Here is a 12185-nt window from a genome sequence, read left to right on the forward strand (position 1 = left end):
GCGTACTGTAGTTGTTATAAATCGAGTCTCAAGTCTCGAGCATCAGCATCAGTTGAATATAATAATAAGATGGACTTTAGATTAGAAAACTGAAACCAAAATATTTAAAACAAATTTAAAAATAGAATTTTTTTATATGACTACTTTATTATTAATTAAAAATTATACTGTATGCAATGATACCAAATGGAAAGCGTGGTACCAAATGGAAAGCGTGGTATTGTACTATTGTGACAATAAAATATGTGCTGACTCAAACATACAGCCTTTCTTCAATTGCCCAACTCTCCCGATAATGGTGCCAGTCTCCCGCTAAAATACAATTTCTCCTAATATTTTGGATAACATTAAAATTATACCGATAATGTCTAAAGATTAGAAAACATACCAATACGGTCCATAAGATTTAATAAATTTGATTAATTATATTGAAATATTTATTTGGTACCAAATCTTTTTGTATTTGGTATTAAGACCTATATAAGTTTAATGCCAATACTTTCCTATTTTTTTAATAGCGTCCTCTATAATTTGATGTAATTTTCAAAATGTTATAGCACCCTCTATAGTTTAGACATACTTTCAAACACTTGATAAAGTATTTCATTTTTCAAACTCCAAAGTTTTGTTTACTAGAATTAAAGAATGTACCAACTCTAAAGTTTAAACATAAGGGTCGAACACCTGAGTGAACTCGCCTCTTTAATGAATGAGATTTTTCGGAGGGTTTCTAGTCAATGCAAATGGTACTCGACTTCTGTGTTTCTGCAGAGTCAATGGGGTGTATTTCTTTCTTTATATTTGTTAACAGGATTACTAAAAAAATTATTGCCCGACTTTCATAAGATTTTAAAAGATGGTTTTATAATTGTATGGAAACATGTGATTCAAATTTTATAAGCTTAGGCGGAGGTTTGCGCTACCTGAGTGCCCTTCTAGTTATTGTTATGTTTTACTCAATCTATTATTATATATCTTTTAGATCTTAAAATCTATGATCTGTGTTACTGTTAGACTATACCTCGACCTCATCGTCTAGATCACCCTTAACACATCCTTTTATCAAAGTCAATTTGTAGATTAGTCTTCTACTAAAAGCAATGATAATAACCAGTAATATATCAATGTCCTGAATCAATCAACTGAAAAATATGCTCTATATAAAATGCAACACTACATGCTATGAACCATAACAATATTTCAATTGAAGATGCACCACAAAAAGAAGCCCTGGTTGTTTTGAAATGAAAGCTAAAAAATACCATAATAATCAAAGCTGACTTAAGTATTGTTAAACTAAAAGCATCAATCAGGATAGGCGAAACTCATAGACACATAGTGATTCCTATCCGGCATCCGACTCAGATACAAAATTTTGTAATAGGAGAGTGTTTAACTTAATGTTGTATGTTTTGTGAAATTCAAATTGTTTACAGGTTTCATTTATTTTGAATCTACTTATAAACCAGGGAGTTGTAATAAATAATAATAATTATTATTAATAAAAATATTAATTTTTACAACACCCTGCTGTAACTTGTAAGTGTAGTGAACGGAAAGAAAGTGAAAATATGTGGCAAAATAGGCATATTTTTTTTTTCTATATCAGCATGTTTGACTGTGCATGCTTTCCTATCAAGGCATTGCTATTACTATATTATAGATCAGCGTTCCACAAACTTTTTATCTTGTGGCATAACAATCCACTTTCCAGAACCAATCCGTGGCCCAACTATACCAACAAAATCATATGAAGCCCCACCATTCTAGGAATATAATGGACTCCATGCATGCCCTGGATATCGCATTGTAAGTTTGTTTTTAAGGTAAAAATGGTTTAAAAAAAGAAGTAAAAATTGCGCTGATGATACGGAAAATTATGCACGCGAGACAGAATTTCAAATTAATTTGCGGCGATGGAAACAAAAGAATCCGCCACCTCATCCCCATCCACAGTCAACCACATAGGCCTGGCCCTCTAGATAGAATATGATAGATAGTGATAATGTGTGTGCACCAATTAGTTAGTGATCACTTCCTGTATAATATTATCAATACTGAGCAGACATCGTAGTAGTAACTGTGCAGTGAGTGGTGAAAGTAGGTAGTAGGCCTGCCTAGCTAGTGAAAGAAGAGGCTAGAGAGATATAGTCCTAGACAGTAACATTTACTGTCGACTACAACAATGTTGGATTGATAGGGCATACAATTATATATATATGGAATAGCAATGAAACAATACACTTACTCAAACTATACAAAACGTTCTGCACACACAAAATTCGAGAGTGTCGAGTTGAAAGAAACAATTAACTTTCGACATGTTTTTAATGTCAAAATATTGGGGGCGCTGTTCATATTTTACTACACGCACTAAATTCCACAACCTGACTTTATTACTTAAATTTAAAGTAAGTAACTTACTTGCTTGCTTCCTACAGGCTGGGTATATTTAAACTAAGTCTATTCATATTAAGTGAAACAACAATTCTATATAATCGGCCTAGTTGAAATTGAAAGAGACTATGGACCAAATAAAAATAGTGTATAGGCCTACTATTACATACAAAAAAATCAGGACGACGGGAACCAGAATACGTACACGAGTTGCATTTTGGGAATGACATGTGTTAAAGCGCCCTCTTTACTACTGATCACATTTTGTGAGGTATGGTTATTTCTAATGCGATAATTTTGTCAATTTTCACATGTTTTTAGAAAGGTTGAGGGAAATTGATTTGCATCAACATATAACTAAGTCAATATTTTAATAAAGTATTTACACATTTTCCATATACAAATGTTTTGTAATCAATAAAATGAGGCGTCTTGGTAGGTAGCCGATCTGTACTCTTTCATTCAGATAGCTAGCTGCTCACTCCGTGCGTGGCGGCGGCGGCAGCGGCAGCAGAACTACTTACTGCTGGCTGACGTCCACGACTCGGTAGATGGGGGCTTAGCTCCAAACAAGCTAACTTTTTAGTTGATAATTTATTATTTTCACTTATTCAGTCAAATACTTTTATTATGTGTTTTCAGTTAGCATAAGCCTAAATCATGGCTGAAAATTGGGAAGAAGAAACACCGGTTACTGGAGGTGGAGTTGTAATTGCTGAAGCACCAGAGGTGAAGCTCTTTGGCAGGTGGAGCTGCGACGATGTTCAAGTCAGTGATATCAGTTTAACTGTAAGTATGCTAGATGTGTATATAATAATAATGAAAAAATTTAAATGATTTATCAATATCTTCTAACATGTTAAGGATATAATTGTTTTTCATTGATTTTTTTTCCTAGGATTACATTGCTGTAAAAGAGAAGTTTGCGAAGTATCTTCCACACAGTGCTGGACGATATGCAGCCAAGCGATTCAGGAAGGCCCAGTGCCCCGCTGTTGAACGTTTGACAAACTCCATGATGATGCATGGACGCAACAATGGCAAAAAACTGCTGACCATGCGTATCGTTAAGCACGCATTTGAGATTATCCATCTTCTGACAGGGGAGGTAATAATGGTCAAGAATATAATTGAAATAATAAAGTTAATGATTATAGTAAGGCTTGGTTTAGTACTAGTTCTATCCCATGTTATTCCAGTTTACACTGTTTATTATAGCAAATGCTCTTTCACTGTCCAGCTGTAGAAATATATGAGCATGCACAGTGATAATGAGAAGTATATAGATTTAGTGATGAAAAAAAGGTTACTAAAATTAAGCCCAGACACTTTATTATTAATTTGGAAAAAATATGTTTGTTTTCAGAACCCACTACAGGTGTTGGTTAATGCCATTATCAACAGTGGACCACGTGAAGATTCGACCCGTATTGGTCGTGCTGGTACTGTCCGTCGTCAAGCTGTTGATGTCTCACCTCTACGTAGAGTAAACCAGGTAATGAACACAGAAAAAATACACGAGTAGTATATACTCTAAATGGCTGAGCGGTTAAGTCAGGGGTGCCGTTTACCGTACCTAAAAAGCCAACAACATTGGCAAGGGTTCGAGGCCGACTCGCTCCTAGTTCTGGTGGTGGAACAAGTCTTCTCGGATAAGGACTATAAACCGTAGGTCCAGTGTACACAGTTATAACCTGTATGCACTTTAAAGAACCCAGTTCATTATTCGAAAAGAGTAGGGGGTTACCCCGGTGAACTGGTTCACAAAATAGCTCCTGTATCAGGGGGATTGTCACCTATCTGATAGGACAGTGATTAATTCACTATTGGTAATCCTTGGCCACATTGCCTAAAGACAAAAAAAAAATATATATATAAAATATGTTGAATACTGCACAATACAAATTAGTAATCCTTTTGGTGTTATGTGCATTTTTCTTATAAAATAAGGAAGTTCCATAACGAAAATGAGAACATGGTTGCCCTTACTATTACAAATCACCCTATACTGTAATGTACACACTGAGCCTCCCCTCGCCCCCTTTTTCAAAACTGTGTGACTGCAGTAATTGTGATGTTAAATAGGCTGAACCTTTGTGAAAAAGTGAACCACCCTGTAAAATTGCTAGCTGGGAGCTTGCTTACACTAATTTGAAACCTTGGCTTATTGTAGGCTATGTGGCTGTTGTGTACTGGCGCTCGTGAAGCTTCCTTCAGAAACATCAAGACCATTGCAGAATGCTTGGCTGATGAGTTGATCAACGCTGCTAAGGTTGGTAATTTTTTAATAAACTACTGTAGTAACTGACTATGATAGTATATCGTAAATAATAATGCTACGTTTTAATTTTTCCATAGGGATCTTCCAACTCCTACGCCATCAAGAAGAAGGATGAACTGGAAAGAGTAGCCAAGTCCAACCGTTAAAAAGGAATAAATATGATAGTCAATGGAATAATTACATAAACACAAGCTCTGTAAAAGTACAGATTTGTAAAATATACTGTGAAAGAAAATTTGTTGTACTTTGTTTTATTATGAGTAAAGTTTTTTTAATATAGGTACTATAAATAAATGACAGATATATTGTCCAGGTGTCAATTAGAAGGGTTAGATGACAGTCAAGTAGATATAAGGTGCAGGTTGTAGGCTTGATGCAGTCACTGCATTCCCACTACCACCCACCCAAACGCTTTATTATATTATGTCAAAAAACGGCCAAGGCATCTGACACAAAGTGTAGTGAAGTACGCAGGGTGAATCAGATCTATGACAAATAATGTTGATGATCCACAACCAAGCGCCCACCCCCAATTAACTTTTTTGATCAATGTGCAATGGTTATAGCATTTGAAAGGGGGATGGAGTGTAACGGATGGAATGAGGAAGTTGGTTATATTCAGATATTGTATTTTAACGTATAGGATAGAACAACTTTTTTTTGTACAAATAAAAAAAGTTTGATTAAATACGTATCCTCAGTTGCGAAGTATTTTGCCGAATTATCAAATTATGTAAATGACTACTATATTGGCACGGTTGACCAATCTGTATAACAGCACAGGTCCATATTTTGGAAGAAGAGGGTAAAGTTTATTCTACGATTAATCATAGCTAGAAAAAAACCCCAAAATATTTCACACTGTAATCATTTTATGCAAAAATATTTCAGATTTCTTGTATTAAGAGGACACAGATACAGATAACTTTAAAAATACCTATTTACTCAAAAACAACATACAAGTAGTAATACACACAATTCTACATTTTTTCCTTTATTAGAACATTGTAAAAATACACATTTTTAAAATGTTTGCAATGACCTATTTTACCAATAATATTGCACTTATACACACGAAAAATAAATAAACATGAAAAGATATATAAAAAATTGTTCATAAAATCTTATTACACCATAATAGTGATAATATACTGGATTTATAAAACGCCTAATGTTGTAAAACATACTCCCATAATGCAGCTAGTAATCATCATCAGGCACCCATTTGTACACCTGGGTGAAGAGAGGCAAACAAAAGTAAAGTGTCTTGCCAAAGTATACAAATAGTGCGACGAGCATTGGATTTAAAACCATGATCTCACCGTCCAACACACTGCGGCACACGCCAATACTAATCTTTTACAATATAGCTTATGTAAATACAATAAGTGAAAATGATTGTTCAACATGGTATCTTGACTACAGTAGTACTAAGCAGGTAATATTTGTATAATAATCTAATTAAGGCATCTAACAACAGGATTCCAAGCTCCGGATCAAAGGTTTATCTCTGGTTGCGACACGATCAGGTCCACGCCCCTGAACAGAAACCACACGCCACAGAGAATATGTACATAGTACAGTACTATTGGTATTTGTTGCAGCCAGACATAAGATCAAAAGACTGTTACGAGTGGCAAGTCGAGCTCGGTGTCCTGTTGTTGGATTGCCTTAAAACATAACTGGATTTTTTTAGTGACCAAATGAGTAAGAAAATAAATTGAATACACACCCTCTATGCTTAATTTTGCACTTAATAAATAGGCGTTACTATGCTACAGTATATCAACCATAAAAATACACATAAACAGGTCTAGTCTAACTTATGCTTAAATAAGTAATGTTAATTCATGTTTTTTTCTTAACAGTGAGTGAGAGTGTGAGAGATAGCCATGTATGTGCAAGATATTTAACTTATTATTTTAACTTAATTACGTTCAAATAATCTTCATTCACTATTATGTACACTTTGTGAGTGGTAAAACAATTAATAAAACAAACAAAAAACTGCTTATGCCAACTGTCATTTTCATCTTTGTAAACAAACCTTTGAATGTATTGCCATTTTACACACTAAAATTAAATTAATTAAAAACAAATTTAAAACAATTTTAGATCACCTCTCTTCACGAAAGGACTAATCAAGAAAAAAAAACACACATTCACAATTAATTTTAAAATAACATTTTTGGTGTCAGTATTCAGTTCTACTGTACGGAAAATAATGCATGATGTTGTGTCTCGCGATCGGCCATGAATAATACTGTGGGTTAACAATATTTTTGGCAATCGCCAAGAAAACCTGTCTGACAGTGGGATTGTCAGGCATAATGCCTATGTCCAGAATTGTTGCGTCCATTCTTGGGAGATTGGTCTGGACCCAACTGTTCCAATTACTGCAAGAGATTCTCATTACATTTGTTTTCTTTGTTACAACCCGATAGAAGCCTACACTTAAGATGGGAAGTATATTGCCCAAAGGGGTCACATATACCAGAGCTGTACGTATCTTAAAGTACCGACATTCCATGCCAGGTGCAAATATGCTGCATAATTTCCAGTACACCATGCCACTAGTTTTCTAAATAAGCCCAATAGTACTGGTACTGGTTCAAATAGCCGTCTCACAGAGACATCTGGTAGCCATTGACTTGAAGTTGGATGTGTTACTTTTAAATGTACAGATGAGAGTGACTATTACCAAATTGCACAGTCACAAAACTATAGTACAGTAAGTTTATGAGACATTTGATCAACGTGCGTGGAAACTAAGGCTAATGTTACCCAGGCTAAAAGTGTGTATTGCCCTGGTATTAAACTGACCAATCATAGTAATCAAACTACAACCTTAACAGGTTATGGGCCCAGTAAACGACTTTTTTTTAATGGAAACGAAACTAAATACAAGTTGTGGGAAGTCAAGTTTTTAGGACATATACGCATACAAAAATTAAGTAAAGTTATTGTGCCGGAAAGCGAGGGTTGAGTAGCTGCTCCCAATGAGGCGAAAAATACTAATGCTTTCACCAAACTTGTGCCGTACCTAGATGATAGAAGTCCATCTTTGATAATGAGAGACGCAAAGAACGATGAAAGAAAGGCTCTAGGAATCCTGCGGGAACATTATTTGGGAAAACGTAAGCCAAGAAATATATCATTATATACTGAGCTTACCTCATAAAAAATTGAGGAACACGAACATGTAACTGACTACGTTATATATTCGAGCAGAAACAGCAGCTACAAGTTTAAAAACTGCTTAAGAACAAATTACCGACAGTTTGCTTGTGGCTATGGTCCTGAAAGGACTATCTCAGCAATTCCGGACATTTGTGACCGTGATAACACAAAAATAAAAAGAAATAAACTTTACTGATTTCAAAATTGCGCTGAGAAGCTTCGTAGAGTCGGAAAAGACTAAAAAACAATATTACTAAGAAGATGCAAAGGAAAAGTTTCAGTAAATAGTCCCACATCCTGACCTACGATTTTATCTAAAGAAACTGAAGAAAGGCTAGCTATTGGTGTGAGGAACGAGAAAAAAGTTTCTTTGGTGTTACCCCTGACCAACTATGTTCAAAGGCATATGAAATAGCCGAAAAAAGTGGAAAACCACATTCATTTAACCAGAAAACCAGAAAAGCTGGTTATGACTGGTTAAAGGGTTTTATGAAGCGCCACACATGTCTTTCAGTTAGGAAGCCAGAAGCACTCTCTGCTCATCGTGCAAAATGTATGAACGAGGTAGCTGCTGGGAGCTATTTCAAGCTTAAAAGGGTATAAAGAATAAACCGGCTCAAATTTGGAATTACGACGAAACAGGACTAAATTCAGTGCATCGCCCACCTAAAATAATGGCAACAAAGGGAAAGAAGCAAGTACATTGCAAGACAAGTGGTGAACGCGGCTTCAACACAACAGTTTTAATGTGCGCCAATGGTGCTGGATCTTAAATCCCACCTTTTGTCATTTACAAAGGTTCCCGACTGCAGCAGTCGTTAACACGATTCGCACTACCTGGAACACTGTTTGGTTGTTCGGTGTCTTCGTTTGTAAATAGTGAACTATTTCACCTATGGATGGATTTCTTTATAAAAAACATTCCCCCGGTTCGACCAGTTTTATTATTGTTAGATGGCCATACATCTCATGTAACATTAGAGACCATACAACTTGCGAAAGAGGTTGAGATGTTATGCTTTCCGCCACACACAACCCATTAGTTGCAGCCCCTTGATAGGTCAGTTTTTGGGCCGCTGAAAGGAAAATCATTTTACCAAAGAAGGCCTGAAATTGATGATGTTTTACTGGATGGCGTAGGCACCACAGCAGATATTGTTGGATGGTAATACAGTGAAATGTGCATTTAATGTTAATATGGTTCAATGATTTTTGAATAATGGAACATCCCATGGGGATAGCCAATGGGAAGGGGTCCTGTTGAGAACCCTGCTGGACACTCAAGCCTAGCTTAGATGTATCCTCCATGGATACATCTATCTCTTTGGCTTGGATGACTGCCAAGAGAGCAGTGTGTTTTTGTAAGAGATTTATTATTTAAAGAAACCACTTAATATACTGTAATTCCACTGCCACAAATTGAGGCTGTTTTGTTTTGGTTACATCAAATTGGATGTTGATAAATAAACCAGTGAATGTATTTCGGGTACTGTCTATTTTGTTGACGCGCCAACTGCTACCCCACAAATTGGTCAGAGGTCTGTTCATTAAGATACACCATGGATGTGTCCAGAAGAATCTATTGAAGCCCAAAACAACATTTTATTTGGATATGAAGAAGCTCTTCTTGTTTTTCAAAATGTTCACAAAGGTCTTTGTAAAGTAATTGCTATATCTATTTACTCCTATTTTGTAAACATGCTCAGCTGGGATATAGATGATGCCCTGAAACAATTGTTGACAGAGATGTCAAGGAAATAAGAAGTAAATAATGGTAAATATTAATATTTATTTTTAACTTAATAATTTATAATTTAATAGTGTGAAAACCCTAATTTTTAAAATAATTCTATACTGTATATATATATTTATTTGCGTTGCATGCAGTATTATAATAATTTTTAATTTGTTGTTTTTATAGGAAATGTTGAAGAATCGCAAACTGAAAAGTGTAAGCGACAGTTTATATTTAATGAAGAGATCTGAGATCTAAAGCGCTGAAATTCATCCGTGCCGATTATGAGAGTAGCAAATTTCAGAAAATGAATCAGCACTGAGCTTTTGACAGTTCACCAAAACAATTTAAATTGAAACAGCTCGAGTTTGGTTACAGTAATTAGGATCCTTATATACAGAACTTTCATCGATGGACATGAAAGAGAAGATGTTCGAGAATGCCAAAAGACATTTATAGATCAATTTTCAGATTTGGAAGCCAAACACCTACCACCCTCCAAATGTAATGATGAACAATCAACAGAATCGGAGAAAGCTGAAATTTCAAAGATGCAATTAGCAGCTGTGTAAAGCGCTTGGTTATGATATATCATGACGAAAGTGCATACAGCGTAAATGACGACCAAAGGAAATTGTGGACTGATGGACAAGTTGGTCATATGAGACCCAAAGGACGAGGATCAGGCATAATGATCTCAGATTTCATTGAGGAATTCGACGGGTATTTGCGGCTATCACCTGAAGAAGAGAAAAGAACGTGAATATTTCAAACTCCGGAAGCATGCCATAAAATTGAATTGAATGCTAACCCTCAATGAAAAATTCATCTCTGATGCTGGCCATGTCAGTATCCACTGCACGAGAACACTGTTGGCCTTTTGACCAAAGTACAAGACATACAGCCTGATGCAAAAAAACCTAATTTTCATCCAGGTGGCCAGCAACCAAAATGCATGACATCGTATACATGAGGAAAACCACAGAATATGGTGAAAGTTGTTCCCATAAAAGCAAGATAACGACGTACGAACAAAAAACTTAAGCCTGGCAAGAAATAACAGCTGCTGTCAAGCAAGCTAACCCAACTGCGGACAGAGATTAGCAAAATGTAAAAAAAAAAAGGGAAAACCTTGTGTTGCAAGCAATGGGAAACATTACGTCTTACAAAAAAGATATAATGCAAAAAGGTGAATTTTAGGTACAACACGTACAAAACGCTACCGACAAATTTACTGGCTCATTTATGCTGTATTACACAGGCCTTATTTTCACATATATCTCTAGTCTCTATCTCTAGCTGTAAATTACTGAAAACAAACTAATACAGTAATAGTAATCAGCAAAGGCAACCTCAAACTGAGGTAAATTCAATATTATATTTTAAGGAAGAGAAAACTGACATATCTCAACCATTCATGACGTAATCTACAGTATGCTTAATAAAGCGGAACATACAAGTATAATGTTCAGCTTCTAGGGCTGCGGTTACCAATACAATAGAAGAGCTGCAAAAAAGGCTGGTACTGGGAAAGCTACTACAAGTACCGCATCACAGGAATGCAGCCCTTGAGTTTAATAGTGAGTTGATTGAAGGTGGAATGATTTGTCCATGACACTAAATTTAGGATCTTTTGTGTCCCGGGTCAACACAATTTTCGTGACCAACGGGTGTGTTATGCATTTAATGCCGGCCAATCATGCCAATCTCAGAACTGTGTCTACGCCCATATCTGTTCCGTTTGTAGGTATCCCCACCCGCGAACACAGTACAATAGAAAGAGGCAAGGGGCAGCCAGTGCATCAAAATGGCTCCAGTATTAGTCAGCCTACCAACGCCATAATAATAATAAATTGAATTGAAGCACTTTTGAGCTGGATATGATCGTTTTGTTGATCTGATTAATGGATAATATTTTATGAGGGAAGCTACAAATATGCAGTAAATTAACTATTTCACATTTTAAATATTTGAAACAGATTTTATCTGAAACTTGAACTAGTCACTAACCAGGATGCAAGGGGACATCACAGAAGGGTAAATTACCGAGCACTAGATATCTTCAACCGAGTTGTGTTCCAAAGGAACATCAGCTACTCCTGACAGACTATGGGTGCGTTCGAGCGACACTCCGTTCAATTAACCGTGTAGCGTAACCGGTGACCACATGGCCTTACACAGCGGAAGGTACTCCCGTTCGAGGGACAAATCACAAATTTTATAACCGGGTAATACGGTACAGACGGATGCGAAGACGGCGTGCACGCCGACAGGTTGTACTACAAGCTAGGGCTCTACTGTTTAGGCAGCGACATGCAGCCCAACCACGTGTCATGGTAAATCGATGTTCGCAGTGGTGGGATGATGCAGCTCAGCGTGATGATGTATTTTGGAAAAAAAATTTTCAAATGAATCAGGGAGTACTTTGTGACAGACTGGCCCCCCAACCTTCAAAGAAATGCACTGAATGGATTGTCTGTCGAGAGGCTTGTTGGGATAACGATTTGGAGGTTAGCAACTCCATGCGAATTAAGAACTACAGTATATCAAATTTATTTGGTGTTGGAAGATCTACAGTTTGTGAGGTAGTCC

At 36.3% G+C, this 12185-nt stretch overlaps 1 protein-coding gene across 1 annotated transcript; it reads left to right on the forward strand.

Annotated features, from left to right (window-relative positions):
* Nucleotides 1-2613: 2613 nt before the first annotated feature.
* LOC140046488 (small ribosomal subunit protein uS7) lies at nt 2614-4913 on the forward strand. Its single transcript, XM_072091148.1, has 6 exons — nt 2614-2668; nt 3040-3186; nt 3296-3505; nt 3764-3892; nt 4571-4669; nt 4756-4913. Exons 2-6 carry the CDS (start codon nt 3058-3060, stop codon nt 4822-4824), a joined length of 636 nt encoding a protein of 211 aa, XP_071947249.1. The 5' UTR covers nt 2614-2668; nt 3040-3057; the 3' UTR covers nt 4825-4913.
* Nucleotides 4914-12185: the final 7272 nt, after the last annotated feature.

The sequence above is a fragment of the Antedon mediterranea genome, chromosome 4 (assembly GCF_964355755.1).
Source record: "Antedon mediterranea chromosome 4, ecAntMedi1.1, whole genome shotgun sequence".
NCBI classification, from domain to species: domain Eukaryota; kingdom Metazoa; phylum Echinodermata; class Crinoidea; order Comatulida; family Antedonidae; genus Antedon; species Antedon mediterranea.